We start from the raw sequence: 23,436 nt of genomic DNA, 5'->3' as shown, positions 1-23,436 counted from the left end.
GACTGAATCATACCTCCAGATTTTCAGCGTTAGTATAGAGACCAGGTGTTGCTACATATCCAGGGAGGCTGATAGCCTTCACTACATCATGTCTGTACAGATTCCTGATAAGCATTATCACATGTACTTTATTTAAGAAAAATAAATCAATTTAAGGGTGGTTTAATGTTTCAATTTTTAGTATTGCTGCTTCACAGAACCTTGTTCTCTCATATGGCTTCTTCTTGGGCCTCAGTCTGTCTGCAGGTATTCCCTGTCTCTGGGTTTTCACTAGGTGCTTTACTTTCTTTCCACATCCCAAAGGTATGGTGTATATGAATTTATTTTATGCTCCTTCAAATTGCCTGTAGTTAACTATGCAGAGTGTGTGTGTGTGTGTGTGTGTGTGTGTGTGTGTGTGTGTGTGTGTGTGTGTGTGTGTGTGTGTGTGTGTGTGTGTGTGTGGGTATATGTGTAAGTCTGTGTGTATGCTGTTGTGTTTATCCATGTGCTTGTATGTAGATGTGTGTGCGCACACGTGTGTGTGTGTGTGTGTGTGTGTGTGGGGGGGTGTATGTATAAGTGCTGTTATGTTTTTCCATGTGCTTGTATGTAGATGTGTGTGCGCACACGTGTGTGTGTGTGTGTGTGTGTGTGTGTGTGTGTGTGTGTGTGTGTGTGTGTGTGTGTGTGTGTGTATGTATGCACATATTGTCAGGAATTGGCATCATGTCAAACATCTATTCTCTTCTTTAACCAATGAGATATAGGGATATGCTGTCCCATGACCATGACTAGGATAAGACAAAGATTGGACAATAAACAAATCCATTTATATGGTTGCAATGAGATTATTTTTTTAAAGACATGAAGAAACTCAACATAAACACCACTTTTTCATGTGCCCCCAGATGCATGTAATGTATCACTGTAAGATATCGGAGGCAAATTAATAAGCTTAAATGCTTGAAATTATAAACAAAATGAGCTTAGGTCCTACTGAATGACCTCTTGTATTGGTAGGAATCACAAATACCACATCGACCTTTCAATAGAATCGTATTTACCAACATATTCTTTTTAGTCTCAGTGAACTTATTAACAAACTTTGAGCACACTGAGCATTTTTCACCTGCATTTTAACTGCCACTTTTGCACAAGGTAAACAAAAGTCATGACCATATAAGTAGTTTTAAAGGGAGTTTATTGTTTTTGGTCATGCTGGGGAATATACAAATCTTTTAGCTATTTAATTGAATAAGAGGCAACCTTTTGGCACATCATTTTTATAGGTACCAAATCTATATTGTTGGTAAAGTCAGTGTAACTAGAATAAAAGAAAATGATAACTAGTAATGATTGAATATTTACAAAAAGACACAGATTTATGTTAAAAAATCATATGTGCACACCTGAGAAAATGCTGAATTCCACTGGATTGCACTGTCATTAACAACCATTTTCTGGTCTTCAAGTGCAGTGTTGTCAAAACGTCCCACTTTGACATAGTTGTTTGTGCCGTCTGAAGAAATCTGCCAGTTAAGAATATCATACTTTGCTGGAGGGTCACCGTTCTGATCAAAATAAATCTCCTCGTCCCCACGGTTTTTAAAACGGACATTCCTCAGATAATGGAGGAGCTAAATGAAACAGGCATACAGTGAATACATCTGACTGTGGTACTATTCTATTTTGTAATGACGAAAAGACTTAGTATCTGCCTCTGTCTTTCTGTTGTTTCATTTTACGTGGACAGTAGATGCTGTATAATTACTGCCCACTAAATCAGCTTCTCAATCAGTGGCATCACAAATAACCAGTGTTGCCATTTTTATCATTAATTCATGCTTATTGCTGAAGTCTTTATTTACTTCTATATATTTTTTTTCATTTAGTTGTGCTAAAACTATTATTATTATAACATTATTTTTTTCTATGGCAGTAGAAATAGTGTAGTTGGACCAAAAAAGTATCATTAAGGAAATAGGTTAGATAGAAAGTCTGAGGGGTCATTGCAGAACCTTTGAATATCCAGAAAGGTACAAAATGAAGATAGAAAGACAACATCTTATAGAAAAGCAAAGGTTTAGAAATGAAATCACACAGAGTGTCACTGAAGCATTTGTTCAAAAGAAGTCTTATAAGTGTATGTAAAAATCTCTAGGTAGATCTAAGCTTAATGACAGGTTCAGATGTCAGACTCATACCACCGAATATCACATCAGTACCCAAGACAAGCAGACACTAGAAAGGAATTATATGTTCTCCTTTATAGAAATGATTTTCAAATTTCAAAAGTCACAGCATTATCATCTCAGCTTATAATCCATAAACATCATGCATTGCTTAAATAAAGTAACGTACACACTTTCATCTAGATAAGGACAACCAAATACAGACTTCAAAAATTTCAAGGATTATTTCATTCTATTTATGTTGCTGGCTTATCATGTTGAATTTATACAGTCTTTAAATTTTAACTTAAAGTATTATTTGCCATTGTGTCTTTCCTGATGTAGAAAGTTCCAAGAATAACTAGACCCCTTACTGAATTTTAAAAAAATATTTCTTCTATTTGATAATATCCCATAGATGGTTTTCTGGGACGTGGCATCCTTCAGAGCCAGACAGTGTCCCACCTACTCCTATATGTACTAAAACTAAAATCAAAATTGGAAAAATGATGTTCATTGTATTGATCACTGCTGTGGTAGTCTTAGCTATATGAGGGTCATAACCTGCCAAGTTTTTAACAGCTGACCAGCTTCCAAAGCATCAGGGCACCTTTCACATCCCCAAACTTTCAGGCAATTCAAGCTAATTTAACTAAAGGTGACATTTGTATGGGAAGCCCTTCAGAGCTTTACTGCCACCAAAGGGTACATTTCTGTAAGGCTTTCGAAGATCAGCTTGATGCTGTTCCTTTGCTGGTCAGATAAGTTACATTTGGGGAAAATGCTTCCATTTTCTAAATATTGTTTCTGCTTTATCATTCTCCTCTTCAGGAAAGTTATTGTCTAAAGATATGAGTTTTGTGTTTTTAGGACTATAAGGAGACTATCTCATACTTTTATATGGGAGTGCTCTTTTTTTCTGTCAGTTTAAATGTTGTGTAAAGTAAGTGAAAAACATTTTTTTCTATGGAGAAATTGTATTTATCTTATTTTTGGGAGATGGAAAAGTATTTTTAAAGTGGTTTTACTGTGTTTTTCAGTGTAAAGGTGACTTTTAAAGACTTGTAGTTTTTACTGGCATTTGCAGGTTATCTTCCTTGGGAAAGGGGCACCATTTTTGGCTTGACCACAGAAGAAACTACAGGTCCCATGGTCAGTCCTTCTTCCAGCCACAAAAAGAAAAAGTTAAGCAAACATACTTTGGCACTACAGCAGGCTATCAATTTGCCTGGGCCACAGTTGGGTGACTCTGCTGTGGCAATTTGTTGTACCTCAGACCACTCATCTTTTAAGCTAGATCCCTCTGGTGTAGCACCTACAGCCACTATGGACCGGGGGTTAGCCAAATCCTCTGCAGCTATTAGGGTCCACTCTGTGGACAAAGGAGAGCTATCTTGTCAGCCCTGGGAGAGGGAACAGGGAAGACTTCCCTGTTGTGTCAGTATGCTGTGCACATCCCTGGGGAAGGCTGCTGCTGCTAGTGACATGGTTGGCCCCTTTTTCCCTGTAAAAAATAAAATAAAAAATAAAACAGGAAGAGAAACATGTGTCTACTCCTCTTCAAATTTTGCTAGACAGGAGTATGTTTACTAGGTCTGGCTCAGGGTTTAATTCAGGCTACTGATCCTTCTTGTAAAGTAGTTTCTGGTAAAATAAAGGGGATATCTCTTTTCCTTAAGACATTCAAGATTCTGAATCTGAAGAGTAAGATGAAAGGACAGATACAGGATTTTATTCTCGGATTTCTGATTCAGACTCAGAATAGAGGTCAGTTTCTAATTTTCTCTGTGGGGGTTTCATTTTCTCTGAAACTATTACTAGAGTGTGCCACTGTTTTCAGTGGGAGAACACTCAGGTTTCCCAGTCCCTTAGAAAATACTTTGAGTTGTTATAGAAGGAATTTCCAGAAACTATACCAATTCCTCCTGTTCTATCTGTTTTAGAGGATGTGTATTACTGCCTGCAATGTTCTTGATAGTCAGTCTGATGCCTCTAGAAAGGCAGATAGGACATAAACGTATTCAGTCTTTATACACTATTCCCAAACCTTGCCCAGCAGCTATAGCTTTAGTTTTTCCCACTGCTGCTAAACACTTATTAAATTCTAATCCTACTCTTTCTAACAAACATGGGAAAATTATTGATACATATGGGGAGAAAAATATATACTTGTGCAACTTTGATTTTCAGAATTTTGAATTGTCAAGCTCATATGTTAAAGGTCATTCTGACAAATTACTAAAGCATGAGGAATGTTTTGTCTGCAATTTCTTCTGGTGAAGTAAATCTGCTTTAAATAACTTAGTTTCTTCTACTGCGCAGGTCATTGCTCATTGTTTAGACTGTGTATGACTCTGCCAATGCTTCCTCCAGTGGTATTGCATCTGGCACTGTTCTGAGGAGATTTGCAAGGCTGTATTCCCATAACCTCTCAAATCATGTTAAAATGAGATTTTAAATTCTCCTTTGGGTAGAGATTTAGTTTTTGGGCCCTCTGCTACAGAGGTGATCAAAATGTGTGATAAAAGGAGTGAAATGATCCAGGAATCGCTAAGATTTTTCAGTCCCCCTTTTCCAATTTTTTTAAGGGATTCTTTACCTCTTCAATCAATTTTTGGCAAAAAGCAGAATAAACAGTCTCAACAAAATTCAAGTAAGCAGACATTTAAGAAGGTGTGGCAAGGGGGGTTTTCCAAAAAGAAGCCTCAAACCTCCCAAAACTAATGACAGTCCAACAAGTCTAAATTACTATTCAAGATACGTTGTGGTCCTCTCCTACCCTGGCTCATTTTTTCTTCCAGAAAGTCTGAATCTCCATTTTCTCTTTGGCAGGAAATAGTTTCAGACAAATAGGTTTTGAAGATAATTCAGTAAGGTTGCATATGTCAGTAGGAGGAAATCCTGTTTTCCAGGGCGGTCATTCCAAATCCTCAGATAAGACTCATTTTTTTTCACATCCAATTTTTCATCACATACTGTCCCAATGAGTGATAGAACCAATCCCCCACTTCCCAGGTGAGAAAAGGCATTTAGTCAAGGATGCTCTTAGTGCCAGAGGAAAATTACCTAGAGACCAGTTCAGGATCTTTCCTTCCTAAACATGTTTGTGATAGTACCCACATTTAATATTATGCCACTTTACAACCTGTTAACTATTCTTCCTATTTCAAGTTTCCTGGTAACACTACACTTAAAAAATGTTTATTATAAGACCTTGTTCATCCAGACTTCAGCTGTGTCTTAATGTTTTGTGTGTCTGGATCACATTATCATTTATTTTTCTCACCCTTTGGACTATCCACTGCATCAAGAGTGGTGACAAATTGTCTAGCTCCAGTTATAGCTCATTGAAGGCTACAGTGTATCCACATTTTTCAATATTTAGACAACCTGCTTATTTTTCCAGAATCTTTTTCCAAGTGCCAGGAATATCTCTCTTGGGTGAGAGATCTCTTACTCAAGCTGTGATTCCAAGAAAATTTTCAAAAGTCTTTCTTGACTCCTTCCCACAGGATTGTGTTTCTGGGATGTCAACTAGACACCTCAGTTGAAAGAGCTTTTCTTCCACAGGAAAAAATAGATCTAGATCAAGTTCTATTTCTAAAGATTTCCACTCAGATTTTGGTAATTGTGAGGGATACCTCAGGATTTTGGGTCACATTGCTTGTATGATTTTCACGATACTCCTGGCAAGACTCCACATGAAAAAGATACAGTGGTATCTGAAGCCTCTTTGGTCCCAACACCAGCACCCCTTGTCTTTTCAAATTCCAGTGTTGGGGTTAGTCAGAAGAGAAATCATATGGTGGAGATAAGAAATCATATGGTGAAGACAACAGATATCTTTAAATCCATATATCTCTTTCCCCCCCCGTTCCAAAATGGTCAGTCACCACAGATGTCATCATATTTGCTTGTGGAGCAGTTCCCAGAGGGATACAATAGCAAGGTATGTGGGACACTAATGTCAAAAGAAAGCACATAAATATCAAAGAAATGCTTACTTGATCAAGGCATTCAACGCTCTGGATCATCTTTGGTCCCCAGCACCTCTTCAAGTTGCAATAGACAATACTACATGTGGTACATCAACAATAAGGGGGGATCCAGGTCACATCCCCTTTGTAGACTAGATTGGGATATAGCTTCACAGCACAGTCTCACTCTACAGGCATCCTGCATTCCATTAAAGCAAAACTGTGTAGCAGTCAAGCTAAGCAGGACCAGGACAGACCCTCACAAATCAAAACTAATCAGGGGTCTTCCAGGATATGAGCCATCTGTGGGGACTTCCTCAAATAGACCTATTTGTCTCCTGTCTGAAAAATCATCTGGCAAGATTCTGTTCTAGAACTCCATGCAAGAAGTTCTGCAAGACAGACTTTTTTTATTTTTCTTAGAACAGAATGTTTCTGTATGCTTTTCCCACTCTCTCCTCTAATATTGAGGGTATTTCTGAAGATTCAGAAGGACTCCCCCAAGATCATTGTGTTGACTCCTTTCTGACCCAAACGCTGTGGTCTGCCCTTCTTTTGGAAATGGTCAGGGGCAATTACCACAAGATTCCTCACAGAGTGGATCTACTTACAAGTGTAATCCAGTTGTCAAAGAATGAGCCAAATTAGACCAGTTCATGATTTTAATTGCTACTCTTTAAGTGGTAAAATTATTAGCACATCATGCACATCACCTTTTATCATCTTAAAAAAAATCAGTAATGTGTCACATGGCTTGAAAATACTTATGGACAATGTTAGCACATCATGCACATCACCTTTTATCATCTTAAAAAAATCAGTAACGTGGCACGTGGCTTGAAAATACTTATGGACAATGTTAGACGTTATGGGCTGTCCATGGCACACTGTACCATAATGCACCTGGCAGTGACTGCCTAAAGAAAAATACACTATCAAATTTATTATTATTATCTTATCTCACAAGGGAACAGCATTTACTATTTATCCTCAACAAAGAACCTCCATCTATAAAGGTGTAAGTCTCAGTTTTAAGAACTGCACTGAATCATGCATAAATCATAATTAAATTCACTGACAAAACTGCCTTGTCTTTGTATCAAAACAGTTCCAGTTTCTTATCTCTTAAATAAACCTTAGGCTGAATATCTTAATGCTATTTTTAAGAAATATGAACATTTTGAAAAACCAAGATGCACAATCTATTGAACACTATATACCCCCCCCCAGGAATCCATATTATGTTAAACTGAGAGATGGCAGGAACGCCTTAGCTAAACATTTGATTCGGATGGGCGGAAAACACAGTTTTGTTTTTTTGACCTTGCAAGTTATGGATGCCAACATTGGGTCAGGGGATATTAAGAATGCCATGGAAAAAGCAGAGCAGAAATGAATCATCACCTTGCAGGCTGACAACTATTTTGGTTAAATAAAGCAGCTTCCCTCAAACCTTTCTTGAAGGGTAGGACATTTTATCTTTATTTTCAAATATATTTATTTGTTGTAAGGATAAAGTTTTGATGGTTTTATATTTATATCAATGACTGTTTTTTTCTTCTGTTTTTAGGGATTTTAATCTTATTTACTTTTTAAGCCCCTGCCCGGTTCCCATTATCAGTCACTAACCCATGGTTGCACCGTAGTTTGCCTTTATGTAACTATGTGTGATGTGGTTTTATATACATACTGAGGACGGGCATGGAGCTAAGAATATCATGACATTCTTTTTTAATGATGTTGTATACATTTTTTCCGAAAGTACGTTGTATATAATTCATGTGGTTTTTAGAATTATAGGAGCCCTAACTTACCATTTTATAAGAGTAGTCGTGCAGTGATATTTTTAGTATTGTTGATGGTTTCCATGACAGCAAATCATTCTAGTTGATTGTTTATTGCTTTTGTTTTGTTATTGGTTATGTTAAAAGATAAATTTATTAGCTTATAGTTGCAGTAATTATGTCTGAAGAAGCATAGGTGTTCTATGTGAAAGCGATTACATTTTTCTAATAAACCATTTCGAACCATCTGCCGTGTTGTTGTGTCTTGGTTTTTACATTTGGATTTATTGCTGGTACCTAGTATTGTGTGACTTTATCCTGAAGCAGTGCATTGGTGTTTTCAGCTTGATGTCTTCCAATTAACCCTAGTTGAATGGATGGATAACTATAAATTTGTGTCAAGAGTTTACAGTAATGATGTTTTAACAATGAGAAACTAGTTGAGTCATGCTACTACAGAGAAATGGCCACAAATCCCAGTGGCTTTCTAGATGTAATATTAGTAACAGTCTATAAACCTGAAAAACCAAAGAAAAATGGAATAATTTGTTTCATTCAACTACAGTTGACAAATTCCTGATCCAGTACTATAGCAACCATACTTCAGGAAATTAACTTGTATAAAGTATAATGTGTTTATTCCTACCTGCCATGGTTTAAAATCTGACATCTCAACACAGCTTCCATTAGAAAATGAGCCTTTACCAGGTTTGCATGACATCATGTCATGTAAAGCATTTGCCACTGCATAAACTGCATTATACACGGCATATGTAAACCTGAAGTTATTCACATCATATAAATTTGAATCAATGTCCTGTAGCTTTTCATTGCCAGTACAGTGTGCAGTACTTTTCAATGCTGTTTGATTTGCTGATGCTTGTTTATCTGAACTGACCCACTTGCAGTCAAATGCCGTTTCCCAGAAAAGTTTTATAAATATGTCATCAGGAGATTTTGAGGGATGAAAACTGTACAGAAATTCTTTGAAGTCAGGTATTTTGCCTTTTTGGAGCATAAATCCTATGCTGCCATTTAATGGACCTTTAATAGTTTTGGGCACATCTGGTGACATAAACCAGCTGCTTCCACCTACCCAGACTTTTCCAGTGACATTTTGCACAGACACCTCTTCCATTAAAGGAATGGCATGGACTAATCGAGTATAAATTACAATCGCTTTAGCAGATGAATGCTTTATCATTTCAACAATCCTTTTGATTCTTTCTCCGTAGTTATTTGCTGGGACAAGTTCAAACATATTTATACAGCCGCCAGTCTTAAAAATCTCAGACTTCAACCACTCATTTGGCTGTTGAAAATAAATATTATCTGACCCAATTATCCCAACCCAGCGCCAGCCAAAATGAACTAATAGTCTTGATATGGCCAAAGTATGGAATTCTTCTTTGGGAACTGTTCGCAAAAATGAAGGAAACTGCTGTTTGTCACTGAGAAGATTGTAGTTCACAGCATAACTGACCTAAAATAAAAATATATTATATTTTCATAAAAGTACGCAGGCACTTTATATTACAATAAACCGAAAAAACATTTTGATTGTTCTAAATATCTTTATATAACTACAGTTGAACATAATTTCAGAGTGCTCTTATTTATACACTGTGTTTCATGAACCTTTATCATAGTACAGCACAGATTCCATGCTAGGACTATTAACAGGTGATATATTGCATAGGTGCATATTAAATATATCAAATAAAAACTTACATGGAGTGAATAAAATGTGCTGCTCCTGGGTGTGTGGATATAAGCATATAAATGGTAAAAAATGGGTTACATTATAGTACGTCAGCATTAACAATAAATTGGTACATCAGCTCAAAGATTGCATATGGTTTAACAAAAAGAAAAAAAAACAAATAAATAAAATAATAAGAGAAGGTATATTAATCCAAATATAAAAAAATGAAATAATAAAGAAACCTTGGACATCTCAAACAGCTTATGGGTTGAACCCTGAGTATACTGCCAGTAACTCAGGTTGGTCACTGAGCATGGGAAATGGAGGACCAGATGAGTTGCACCAAGCTGCAGATGGCTGACTCTTCTGTCCAAATGGAAGTCAGTGGGAGTTTTTGCGACACCGCTGTCCCCCAGGTGAAGGATTTTAGAATGGCTGTTAATAAAATGCGGTAGCATTCTTAAGCATTGAAACATTGTAATGGGCTACATCTTTACATACAAAAATAACAGCACATCATAATACCAACACTCAAAATACTGATGTCTAAATACTAAAGTTCATAATACAGCAAAATACAGATCTCACAGCATAGTGAGGAAAAGTATCTAACCCCCCCCCCATTAAATTCATCACAAAAAGGACAAAAGTTCTTATTTTTCAATCGGTTTAAACTAAAAATAGAATAAAATTTAAAAAAAAAAACTACCCCCAAAGCCTAACAATGTCATAAGGCATAGTTTAAATATTGCTAAGGGAAGGGTTTTAATAAGGTAAGATGCAGGGTTAGGGTCATTGATAACATGCATTCATGAGGTGGTTCAGGGGGTGCCCACTGACTACCCTACTAGTGCATACTAACCCTAACACTAACAGTAATCCTGCACTTTAGTTTAGGAAAAACCCTTTCTAACACTACCACTAAACAAGACAGGCTCAGTCATACAGATGTACACCAACAAGCATGCACAAATTTAAAACTGCACTCTTACTTAACCCTTGCTCTAAACTTAAACCACACATTCTCACACAAAACACACTCCCACCTCTAACACCAGCCCATTTAACTGTATCTATATTATGAGCTGTCTTATCAGGTTGGTGTGTTTATATCAGAAGCATGAACTTTCAAAAGTTCGAGTCATATGGTCGACACCATATGAAAAAACTTTTGAAAGTTCGCAAGTTTCAAGGAGATCGCTGTAGGGAATATTTCCTTTTACTTCACTGTAGTGCGATCTCAGAGTTGGTATATTTAAGTAGCAGGGGATGTGGGGGGTGCAGGGGGCTTCCCCCCTACTCAGAGTGTTCAGGTAGGGGTTTTTTTTGTGTTTATTTTTATTATATGTTCAATGTTTTAAAACTTTGCTCATATGGTGTAGATCATATGAGCGTCAACGTTTTAAAACTTTGAGCATATAATATAGACTCGGTTAGTTCCAGTAGGCTAGTAACCTCATTTCAGGGGAGATCTGCAGTGGTATTTTTACTAGTAGGAGGGAATTTTGTTAAGCATTAGGGAACCTCCCCTACTTGTCATTGTTGTGAGAGGAACCCATTTTGGAGGAACACTTCCTGTTTCCATTCTAGGTACAGAGGTAGCTTGGAGAAACAGGGAGGCAGGTGGACAAAAAAGGAGATGATGGCATAGTGAAAGAAATAAAGGAGAAATATTAAGACTGAAGAATGTGTGCAGGATTCTGAGGAAATGTTTCAAAGAAATATGTTTGATGGAGATGACTCAGCAAATGATGGATGTATAATTACAACTCTCCAGTCAGGAGGGTTGTGGGATGATTTACTTAAAGAAATGGTGGCACAGAGTGAGCCAGAAAATGAAGGAGATGTTTCCTGGGAGGACATTATAGAGAAAATATAAACATAGGATGCAGAGAGAATCCTGAAGAATATTTTATTTTTTTATTTAAAAATATAAAATATATTAAAAAAAAATTAAAAAAAAAATACAAAAGGAGGATGCAGAAACAATCCTGAAGAGTAGTGGTGAGGTTGAAAAGAAAATATATTCAGAGCAGGTAAAAGAAGGCAAAAGTGGAGTAGCAGAAAAGAAGACAGACAAAAACGAAAAATGGAAGTACATGGTAAGGATTCAAAGTAATGAAGACATAGAAATGGACAGGTATGAAGTGTGGGACAATTTAATACCTCCTTTGGGTGTAAAAACACATGAGGTAAGATAATTTATTCTTATTAACAAAGAGACATTTTGTGACATTATATTTGAGACTACTTTTTTTAAGGGAGCAAATTTTTAGGGAATATGAAAAAAGAAAGATTGTTACTCATGGAATCATGTAAAATTTTGAACAGAGGTAGAAAGAAAGACTTTGAAATGACATTTGAAAGCTTTATGTAAAAGAGAACTGGACATTGCAAAAGTTTATGACAAAAGGGTTTTACAGACTGGTGGCTGGGATTGTAACATTGTGTTAAAAATAAAAAGAGAAAAATATACATATACCAAGCATAATAAATGTAGAGGGGAAGAGAAGTGTTGTAAAATAAAGGGGATGACCCAAAATGTTTTTTTTTTTTTTTTTTTTTTGTGGAAAAGCAGGACATTTGATAAGTAACTGTGTGAAAAGAAAATGTTATATTTGTGGAGAAATGGGACATGATACAAGAAAATGTGAACTGAAATGTTATAAATGTAACAAAATTGGACATGTATGGATGGATTGCAAAAATGAAAATAACAGTAAGGAAAAAGAAAAAGAAAGAGAAGAAAATGAACAAAGAGAAGACATTTTAGAAGTAGTATAAATAGAAAAAAAATTGGATGAAAAATAATAAAGAGGATATAGAAGAAGGTTCTGAAATGAGTGATGAAGAAGACATAAACTGGGGGTACCAAAAGGAAAATAATTATATTGGCAAAAGGGTTAAAGACATAAAAGGAAAATGTAAAGGGATAAGAACAAAATAAAAAGAGAAAGATAACGGAAGAAAACGTATACATACAGCTAAAGATTTGGGCTTGGTATAACGGTAAAGGTGTTTTTCTCACACGTACAAGGTACAGTGTTTGAGTCTCACCTTTGGAAAGGAAATTGGTTAGGCTTAGAATGGCTTATTAAGAAAGCTAGTACAGTAATTAGCTATGAATTAATAAAACTATAAATCTAAGGGAAAATTAAAATTTCACAGTGTTTTCTGCAAATGTGAATAGTATTAAGAATTTAATACAAATAATTGTAATTTTGGAGTGGTGTAATACATGTTCTGAGATGTAATTATATTAGAAGACACAAGATTTTTAACAAATGAAGAAAGGTTAGAAACAGAGAAACTATGGGGACGAAAGATAATCTGGAATTTGAGAAATGATAGCTGTTCTGGAGTAACTGTATTCTGTAGAAATACAGTAAAGATATTAGATGTAACTTTAGAAAAAAATGGGAAAATTAACCATTGTAGATATGAAATGGAAATGAGTCTACAGAATTCTAACATTGTCTGCTTATACTAACTGTACTACTTTAGCGCCAATATGCTTCTCTTGATGCTTTTTACATGCTGATCCTTAATTATTTGAATTCTGCACTATACTACATACCATGTTATCATTGTCCCTTTATACTATGACTATGTGCAACCTTTTTGTATCGTTTCTGTTTGTATAAGGTGTATGTCATGTAATGCAATTGCTATGAAACATTTGAGTTTTGCATAATATTTTTTTGCTACTATGAAATTCTTTTTTGTAACTCTTTTCCTACATTGGATTGTTTTTCCCTGGGCCTCCACAGAAAATTACCTCTCCTGGCTCAGTAGACTTTCCTTATAAACAAATGCCAGTAAATAAATAAACTGTATTGTATAAACTGTAGTGTATAAATGAAGAAATAAAATGTTACCATGAAAAAATATTTTTGTGGAAAATAAAAACTGATGACATAGAAAAAGATAGAAAAGTATGGTATAAGAATGTAATGGTAAAACATTACTATGTAAAACCACAGGAAAATCTAACAGATGAAAAAAAATCAAAACTATAAAAATAAGAAGCATATAGTGTAATCAGAAATAGAATGCCAAGATTGTTTTTGGAGACTGGTAAGAGATAAATTGACAGTAAAAGAAAATATGCTGTGTAAAAAGAAATGTGATAGGATATGTTTACTTTGTCAAGAAGAAGAAACTACAGAACATGTATTTTTGAAAAGTAAAAGAATTAAAAAGGTATGAGGAAAACTATGTAAAGAAGATATCTTGAAGACATAAAAGAAATAGATAAAATAAACATATATATGATTAAATATGGATATTATAAGAATAGAAGTAAATAATATGTTAAAAGAATAAATAAAACATTGTTTTATTGGTTATATTGAATTAAAGAATAAATGAAATTATGTTTAATGGTAAATGGATTTTAGCAACAATATTAAGTGAAATCAGATTGCGGTGTGGCAAAAGGAGTGGGGGTCTAGTAGAGAAGAAAATTTAACATGATTGTATAGGAAATTATGAATATGTATTTGTGCATATGTAAATATTTGTAAATATGTACATATTTTATAAATAAGTATTATTATGTATATAAATAAATTACTCTTACTCCTTTCTGATTACTAAGAAGCACCAGAGGGCTGTCACCAGTGCTTACACAATTCCAAGATAGAGGAAGGCATATTGGTGCTGGAGACATTTTGAAGTGAGAATCACAGAGAGATGAAATCCTACTTACTGACTTGGATAGCAGGGTATTGGATACAGAGATATTGGAGAATTTAATGAAGGAATGGGAACCAAATGAAGGTAAGGAGGCAAGCTGGAGTTCTGCGAAGGAGTTGAGTGCTGAAGGAGATGTCTGATAATGCACTGAGGTAGAGAAGTAGGTTATGGAGGCTGAAAGTACTGAAGTATGTTTGGCTGATGGAATAATATGTTTAAAGAATATGCCTCTACAACTGGGTACTGTGGATCACAGAAATGAAATAAGGAAAAAAACATATGCAAGTGCTATATGTACGGCAAGGAGCAAGAAGCAGCATGCAACATGAAGAGAGACATTTGTCAGGAACAGAAGGCAGCAGCCTCAGAAAAAAAGACCAGTAATAAGGAAAAACAGCAAAACCAGTGCTTCTATTGGTAGTTATGAGATTAAGGAGTATATTATACTGCCATTAGAATTTACTTTAAAAGACATGAGCTTTTGGGGTCAGAAATTTTTGTGAAGTAACTTTATGAGGTTTTTCAAGTGTAGAAAGGTTTATGGATAAAAATGATAAAATAAGTAAAATAACACCTTGGAAATACTTTATTTTTCAGAACTTTTGCCTATATTTTAGATGAAAACTGCAATTTAGAACATCAGACATGGAGGAATTTGAACATAAAACTTTTTTTCCTCAATATGTGAGGAAGTGTATAACAAAAAGAAAATATATGATAACAGAATGTTTGGACAAAATGGTGGGAAGTGTAGGTTACACTGGATATGTATGACTGGAAATGTCATCATTTTTCAAATAATATAATATTAAATGGAAAAAGTTCAACTGTTAGGTATGGGGGCAGCTAAAGTCTTGCTTTTATTGTGATGAAACGTAAGATTCTGGAATATACAAAAAGAAGATGTGTACAATGTGGTGAGCAAGGCCATGGCACTATAACTGTAGACTGTTTTATTGAAAATGTAATGAGCCAGGTCATTTTTGGTTTTTGACACTCTTGTGTTGGAAAAAGAACAGATACATGAAAAACAAACTCAGGGGAAGGAAAGACAATGTGCAGAGAATAAAATTCAGGAAAAACATGAAATGGCTGATGTAAGAGAGGAAGAAGTGAAAGAAATATAACTGATCAAAGGAAAGACTAAAAGTAGAAGACATTCAAAGGCAAATATAAAATAAGACTGATGGGCTAGGAAGTGAAGAAGAAGATGGTGACTCAGGAAATGGGGAAAAGAAGAGCAGAGAGAAGTTAACTCTATTGGAGGAGGGTAAGCAGGAGAAAAAATATAAGAGCAGGATGAAAAAGATGTGTGCTTAAATGTGCATGGTATAAAAATGAAGTGAGAAGTTTAATAATTGCTGAATGATGGAAAAAGAAAAAAAGATGGATGTATTAAGTTTGCTGGATACAAGATATGTTAACCAAAAAAAAAAAAGAGAGAAAAAATTGAAACTGTACAGGAAAAAAAGATTATATGAGTAGTAGAATATAAAACATGTTCTGGGTTATGAGTATTAATAAGATAAGATAACATAAAAATAGTAGATGTAACAATTGTGACACCAGGAAGGGTGATGTTATGTGACTTGAAAAATGGAAATTGTGTTAGACTATTACTAATAATATGTGTAGAAATAAAATAATGTTTGAAGAATTAAAAAAATGTGGTAGTAAATATGGTATATATTCAGGTAACATGAAGGAAGTGATAGATGGGGTGGAAGAGGTAGATTTTTCAGATCATGGGGCAGTAAGGGTTGTGTTAGATGATAATGAAGAAATAAAATAAGTAAAAGGAATATAAAAGTTAATGGGGATGTAAATAAAAGAAAGAAATAAAGGGGGGAAGTAGCAGACTATGGAATGAAGAAATGAAAGTATTTTATGAAAGCTGGACACAATGGTGAGTGCAGTGTTTAAAGAGAATAATAAAAATATTTTTTGAAATAGAAAGAAATGGCCAAAAAAATTTAAAGTGGAATATGAAAACATACTAAAAGGTTTTGAGAGAAAAATGGAAGAAGGAAGTAACAGAGTAAAATAAATAAAAAAATATATGATAAAAATAAAGAAAAAATAAGACAAGGTTATACATAAATAAATATTTTAAAGGGAAATAAGAAATACGTTTCTTTCTCTTTTTAGCAAAGGAGGTAAAGAAAAAGGAAGATGGACGGTATGTTAGATGGGGTAGGAAAATTTAACCAAGATAAAATTATGGAAACAGTAGAAAAGTTTGTAGAAACAATGGTCCAGATGCCAAAAGAAAGTTGTGGACAGTGCAGCATGCTGAAGGAAGATGTCAGTGCATTGGCAGCAGGCATGATTCTATAACTAAGACTAAAGGAAGACTAAGTAATTAACTATTCAGCATAGGATAATTATGGACTGTGCACACACCCAGTGGATTCCAAAACACAGTGCACATATTAGCATAACTTAAATGCCACAAAGTACTTTGCTAAATACTTTATGAAAGCACTCATCAGACTCCATAAGTGCTTTACCTTTATGCCACAATATTACACAGATTCATACAGAATCCTGCTGAATCTGCTACATTACTTAAAAAAATAATGCAATCAGTATTTAATGCACTACAGCATGCCAGAGTACTGCAACCCATAATAGAGGAAGATACACAGATGCATTCTGGAAGGCAGACACCTAGGCACAAAGCCAGGATACAGTTAAGCCAGTTCTCTGATCAGGAAATAATAGATAGATACAGATTACACAGAAATCTGGTGCAGGCTGTGTGTAGGACATTCTGGACTATACATGTGCTTGGGGAATTGCTAGAGTACTTGGGAATTTGCTTGGAATCATTAAAGAATTTTAGCTCACTCTAAGTACTTGTAATATTGTTTGGAATTATTAAAGGATTAAAGGATTTTAGCTCACTCTGCCCTAGTTTCCAGTGATTTCTCTTTTCTTATAGGACTAAGCTGGTGTATCACTGGAATTACCTGTGTGCTAGTTCACTCATCTTTTGTAGGCCTGATGAAAATGGCAGTGTAGAATCTTCAAGACATGAAAACATTCCTACAATGGGGTTAGATCAGGCACAAGGGGAGGATGCCCCCCTCCCATTGTAAATGGAAGTAGTAACCCCCCCCAAAAAAAAATGGTAGGCCAAAAAAAAGTTATAAAGATGGCATGGTGGACTACTGAGGATAAAAAATAAATTATGCATTGTTACTATTATGGAATTAGCCCAGAATAATCAGATAAAAGGTATTTGAAAAGATTAAAAGAGAAATTATCCAAAAATAAAATACACAAGAAAAACTGTCAAAAGCTTCAAGTATAGATTTGCATTTGTTAATACAACAGATCTATTAAAATATGGCATAGCCAAAGAAACTTTGAGCTGCCTGGAAAAAGAAGCAACCATGAAAATGTAAAGATATAAAGAACCAAATCCAGAGATTTTTGAAAGCTATAAAAAAGAAACATTGACATGGGAAAGAGAAAGAGATCTGATATGGTGTAATATTTATCAAAGGAGAAAGCCAAGCTAATCAGTACAAAAAAGCCGCTCTAAAGATATTTGAAGAGAAATACAGAGAAAGGCACCCAGATATGGACAATTTCACAATACAAAAAATAAGAAAACAAAGGGGAAAGTGGAAAAAAGGATTAGTAATAGAGAAGTTAAAGAAACAGATACTGAAGTTATGAATTATCTGCAAAGTGAAATATTTACTGTAGAAAATCCAACACAAGTAATGTCAGAGAATGATGGAACAATAAGTCCCCAAACTAAGGAGAAACAGGTGAAACAGGAAATGTCTGATGACTTGTCACATGATGATGCTCTGGAACCTTCAGTAGGAAGCTGGTACAAAGGTTCAGTTGGAGTTGCACAACAGGAAAAGGAGCAGTAAACAGTAGCAACTCTGACAGAGTCAATTTTGTATAGTGATAGGCCAGTGAGTTCCTATATGAAGGAACAGCAGATGATACAGGATGCAGCTAAAGAAGACATGTCACAGGAGTATGTTGTAGAAATTTATGTAGAATGCCCACAGGAAACAGAGAGCACAGAATTTGCCCTCAGTTTAGAGGAAAATGTTCTAAGGTAAGATCTGCTTGATTTAACAGAAATGGATAGACATATTAAGATTGATGAAAGAAATAGATTACAGAAAGTAAATAAGACCCAAAATGTTAGAAGTCTGATGAAACAAATGAGCACAGTAATTAATTAATACTATTAAGAGAAAGTCATGTAATATAACAGAAGTAAATGGGATATATTACTGTGCAGCTAAATTAATAACAAGTAAAGTCTTACCACAAAAACACAGAACAATAAGGGAAAGGGAGGGATGAAATCAAATGTCATCATGGCAGTATCAAATAAAAAAAATTATAATGCAGTTACAAGTGTCTCTGTTAGAAGAATATAAAAGAGGGAACAGATCAACAAAAATGCTTAGAAAGATACATGTGGTAAAAGCAACGCACAGTATCAGAACAGACCAGGATCTATCAAACATTATTGCAAATAATAAATTAAAAATATCAGCACAGGCAGAAAAAAATAGAGGATATGTGGTAAATATAAAGGAAAATGTACAAAATAATCAATCATTGATGACCCAAAAAAGTTTTATAGAGAATTGGTAAAAAGCAAAAGGAATAGAAACACCACCAAAAAAGAAAAAATAGACACATTGTGGAGAAATATTTGTGAAGACCCTAGATAACATAACAAAGATGCTGAATGGATAAGAAAAATTGAAAGGTGCAGTAAGGAGTTCAAATGTACAAGATATGAAATGGGATGAAGTAACGGCCAGGAAATTGAAACAAAGTTAAGAAAATCCCCTAATTGGAAAACTCCTGGCTCAGATGCAGAACCTAACTTCTGGCTAAAAATATTAACATCTTTACTCAAATATTTAGCCCTGAGTAAGAATTACTTATGCGTGCATCACCAGACACCAACCTGGTTAACAACAGGAAAAAATGAATCTCCTCCTTATGAGTGAACCTATAAGCCATTCTAAAAGCTATAGACCAATAAATTGCCTTCTGATGATGTACAAACTATATAAAGGAATTGATGAAGATACAGTTTATAGTCATTTTGAGGAAAACTCAATCAAGGCAATAGAACAAAAGGGTAAGGGTAAAGGATCAGTTGTTGCTAGATAAAGCCATAACAGAGAATTGTAAAAAGGGGGGAGAATCTAAGTATACCATGAATAGATTACAAAAAAGCACTTATCCCACATTTGTGGATAAAGCTGCACTAAAAGATTGTAAAATATATCCTACATTGATCAATTATATTGCAGTAACCATGAAACAGTGGCAAACCTCTTTTCTGTTAAGCCATGACTAAGGGCAAATTATTCTCCCAGGGATAAAAATTCAAACAGTGTATTCCAGGGTGATTCTTTGATACCACTGTTGTTTTGTCTTGTCCTTAACCAAATAAGCTGTTTACTTAATAGATTAGGTCTTGGATATAATTTGACTCCCAGAAAACAATCTTGCTTAAAGACTTCTCATCTACTTTTTGTAGATGACTTAAATCTGTATAGTTCACCAGATGAGGAATTGAAAACACAACTGCAAGTGGTTAAAACTTTCTTAGATGACATAAAATGTCATTTGATCTTGATAAATGCACAAAAGCAATGTTTAATAAAGGTGCAGTACCGAGACAATATCAGTCTGGGACAAGAATGTGATACAAAGACATTAAACAGGAGGGACTGTATAAATATTTTGGAACTGATGAAGTATCTTCACTAAAACATGAGCAAATGCAAATATAACTTAGTAAGTAATACTTCAAAAGACTAAAAGTAACATTGAATGCAATCTTGACATCTAGGAATAAAGTCCAAGCTATAAAGCAATTTGTTCTTCCTGTTTTAACATACAGTTTTGATATGACTGACTGGACCCAAAAACTGTAAGATCAGTTGGATAGGAAAACAAGAAAAATGCTTCATGCTTATCAAATGATATATAAAAATCAGTGTATAACAAGATTACATATTCCATGCACTGAATGAGGTATAGACCTTTTCAAAACTGATTACATGTATAGATCTGCAGCTGTGAGACTGCATATATATCGACTGATTTTATCGGATGCAAACACAGTGAAAGTTATAAAACATGAGAAGAAAGTGTAACATGACTTCTCTGCTTAGTTTAGCAGAAGCATTTCGGTTCCAAACAAGAATGAAAATCACACAAGAAGTACTCAAAAATACGTATAAAAAGAAGTTGTTATATAAAGAAAGTATTTTTATTTTGAAATATGACACTTTATTTCCTCAGGGTCTGAATGTGGAATGTAACTGGAGGCTTCTTATCTGATGAGAAAGTAGTGTTAAGTATTTTTTAATGTTTATTGATTAATTGGTTTAGGCTGCTTGTTTAATTGTTAGATGTATTAGGGTATATAAACCATGTAAGTTATGTGATGTTTTATACTCCTTGAAGGAAGTGCTAGAGGTGCAATACACTGGTGTTTTAAGTGGATTCTTCGTCTGTGGTCTTCAGTTTTATATTTTCTTTTTGGTTCGTGCAAAGAATGAAAATCAGACAAGAAGTACACAAAAATTAGACAGCAAATGAATATGCCAAAAAAAAAAAAAAGAAATAATGTAAGGAAAAGGATCAGATGTGATGGTGAGAGCTGTGGAAAAGCTATAAATATAGTATCAAGTATAGGGCTCTCCTGGAGCAACCTTATCTAGATCAGGATTTGATACACAAATGGTTAAAGAGAGGAGAGTTGAAACAAAAAGATGAAAGGTTAATAATGGCAGCCTAGGAGAGTGTACATGCACATTCGCTTACAAAGTCCAGTGAACATATGGGAGAAACAGACATGTAAGTTATGTAAAAAACTATTGAAAACAGACACACATCTTGTTGCTCAGTATGATACATTCATGGCAGAGGGCCTGTGTACTGAAAGATGTAATAAAGTGGCAAGATTGTTGCATTGAGGATTGTGCACACACTATAATATAGAAGTAGCTGAAAAGCAGTGGAAACATGAACCACAAAGCATTATAGAGAATGATGAAGTGTATTATCACGTGGGATTTCTCACTATCAGCACTTAAAAAAATAAATGCGAGAAAACCAAATAAAGTAGTTCATGAAAGAAAAAGACAAAAGTAACATTGATCATTGAAATTGCTACACCTAGTGATTACAATGCCTTAGGTACAGAAAGGCACAAAGTCATAGAATAACAGGATTTGCAGGCAGAAATGAGAACAATGTGGAAGAAAGATACCCAGACAGTTCCAGTAATAATAGGAACAATGGGTGTAATAAAAAATAATCTCCAGATGTACTTATATATGCTGCCAGTACATGTAACTCCATATAATTTGCAAAAGTAGTCAATTCTGTACACATTGCAGGTGCTTCAAAGGGCACTTTTGGCTAATATCAAAGACTGAAACAATACTAACTTCATAAACTTTAATTATGCCCTCACTTAGGAATGGAATCTATTCCCATTATGGTATTAGACACCTAAAAGACTTGGAGGAATTAAATCTGAGTTTAGCTATGTGCACTCAGCTTTTAAGTATCAGTTTGTAACATATGAAGTTCATTAATATCAAATTTTTGGAACCCTGTTTGCGAACATCCAGATAAGTTCTTGAAATTCAGAAAATTAACCAACAGCTGGACATGTGTTAGGTGCTCAGTTCAATTCCCCAATAGGTATCAGTAAACAGGAATATCTGTAACACATGACTGATGTTCTCCAGTAGTCTGTTACCATCGTATATGTGACAACTTTAAAATGTGATAGTGATACATTTACTGCTCATAAGATTGCTACTTGTAAATGGAGTGGAACCTCAGTTAGTATTTTTTAAGGTGTTTTATAGCAGTGTCAACAGAAATATTGATAATGTCAATCAAGAGGAAGGTTTGAAATGTTTGGGTGCTAAAGTCAATGGACCCAGATGCTCATTGTCTATACTGGAGATGAGCAGGGGGTGAGAGCACACCCCAGGAATTTTGTGATGATTGACATCTGGAACAGGATTGTGAGGGGACACCACAAATGGAGTGGGATCTCCTGAACTGGTATGAAGATGCTATAATAACTTATATCAGTCGGACACAGACAATAATCACTGGAAGGTCACAGAGGTAAGAAACCAGCCAGCAGATGCCTACAGTAAGTTGCATAATCCACACCATAATATCTACATTACAATAAATGTATTTGGTAAGCATATACAGTTTTCAGACAGTTATCTGCACATTTCTATTCCTTTAGTAATTTTTAACTTATTGCAGTCAGTTGCATTGAGCTTATATAATTTCTTGTACAATTTCCATAGATGGACGCACAAATTGACACGACTGAAGTTATGCAGTCACTGTTGGTTAAGTCTGCTTTGTGCCAAGTTATTCTCTGCAATATGAGGCATATTTGTGTATTACTTGATTAACCACAAAGTTTGTGTGGAACTGAGTGAACTGTGTTCAATTCTATGAACTGTATGGACTCCATCTCAATATATAAGAAGGAAAACGTTGAAAGAGAAAGGTAGAAAGTAAAGAAATTTTTGAACAGAGTAAAATAAAAGTTAGAAGAAAGAATCAAAATGAAAGAATCGGAAGACATTTTAAAGGAAGGGAAGAAGAATCAGCACCAGGCTTAGATGGGGTAAGTAAAGGGTATTGTAAGGGAAATGAGTATAAAGGAAAAATAAGTACTTGTGGAAATAATGAATGGTTAAAGGAAGGGAATGAAGATGAAAAGATATGCGCTGGGTTGATTAAATTTATATGGAAAAGCATGACAAAATATTAAAAACTGGAGGCCAAAAACATTGGGGAATACTGATTATAAAATCATTATCAAATAATACAAAAAAAATGGAATCGTTTTAGATAAACTTATAGGGAAAGGGGTATATGAATTAATGGGAAACAAGTGAAGAAATGTTAGTAATAGGAAAATAAGCAATCAGTGCTATTTTAAGGGAGAATAAAGATTTAAGGTTGGTTGCATGTGACAAAGCAAAAGCATTTGATGCAATAAGTCACGAGGCAATGTGAGATAGTTTAGGGGATTATGGGTTTGGGAAAACAATAAA

The 23,436-nt window shown here is 34.8% G+C and overlaps 1 protein-coding gene across 1 annotated transcript in view; it reads right to left on the bottom strand.

The window, feature by feature from the left end:
* LOC122791522 (extracellular calcium-sensing receptor-like) overlaps positions 1 to 23,436 on the bottom strand; it is a 187,881-nt gene that overhangs the window by 54,633 nt on the left and 109,812 nt on the right. Inside the window, exons 3-4 of the mRNA XM_044059264.1 lie at positions 8,561 to 9,397; positions 1,392 to 1,619 (exon numbers count right to left, since the gene is read on the bottom strand). Coding sequence (XP_043915199.1) covers positions 1,392 to 1,619; positions 8,561 to 9,397 — 1,065 coding nt within the window. The remainder of the gene's footprint in view (positions 1 to 1,391; positions 1,620 to 8,560; positions 9,398 to 23,436) is intronic.

This window comes from Protopterus annectens, chromosome 17.part0, assembly GCF_019279795.1.
Source record: "Protopterus annectens isolate FY-2018-M chromosome 17.part0, PAN1.0, whole genome shotgun sequence".
Taxonomy (NCBI): Eukaryota; Metazoa; Chordata; order Ceratodontiformes; family Protopteridae; genus Protopterus; species Protopterus annectens.
Note: the sequence above shows the minus strand (reverse complement) of the source record. Positions and strands in the feature narration are given on the sequence as shown.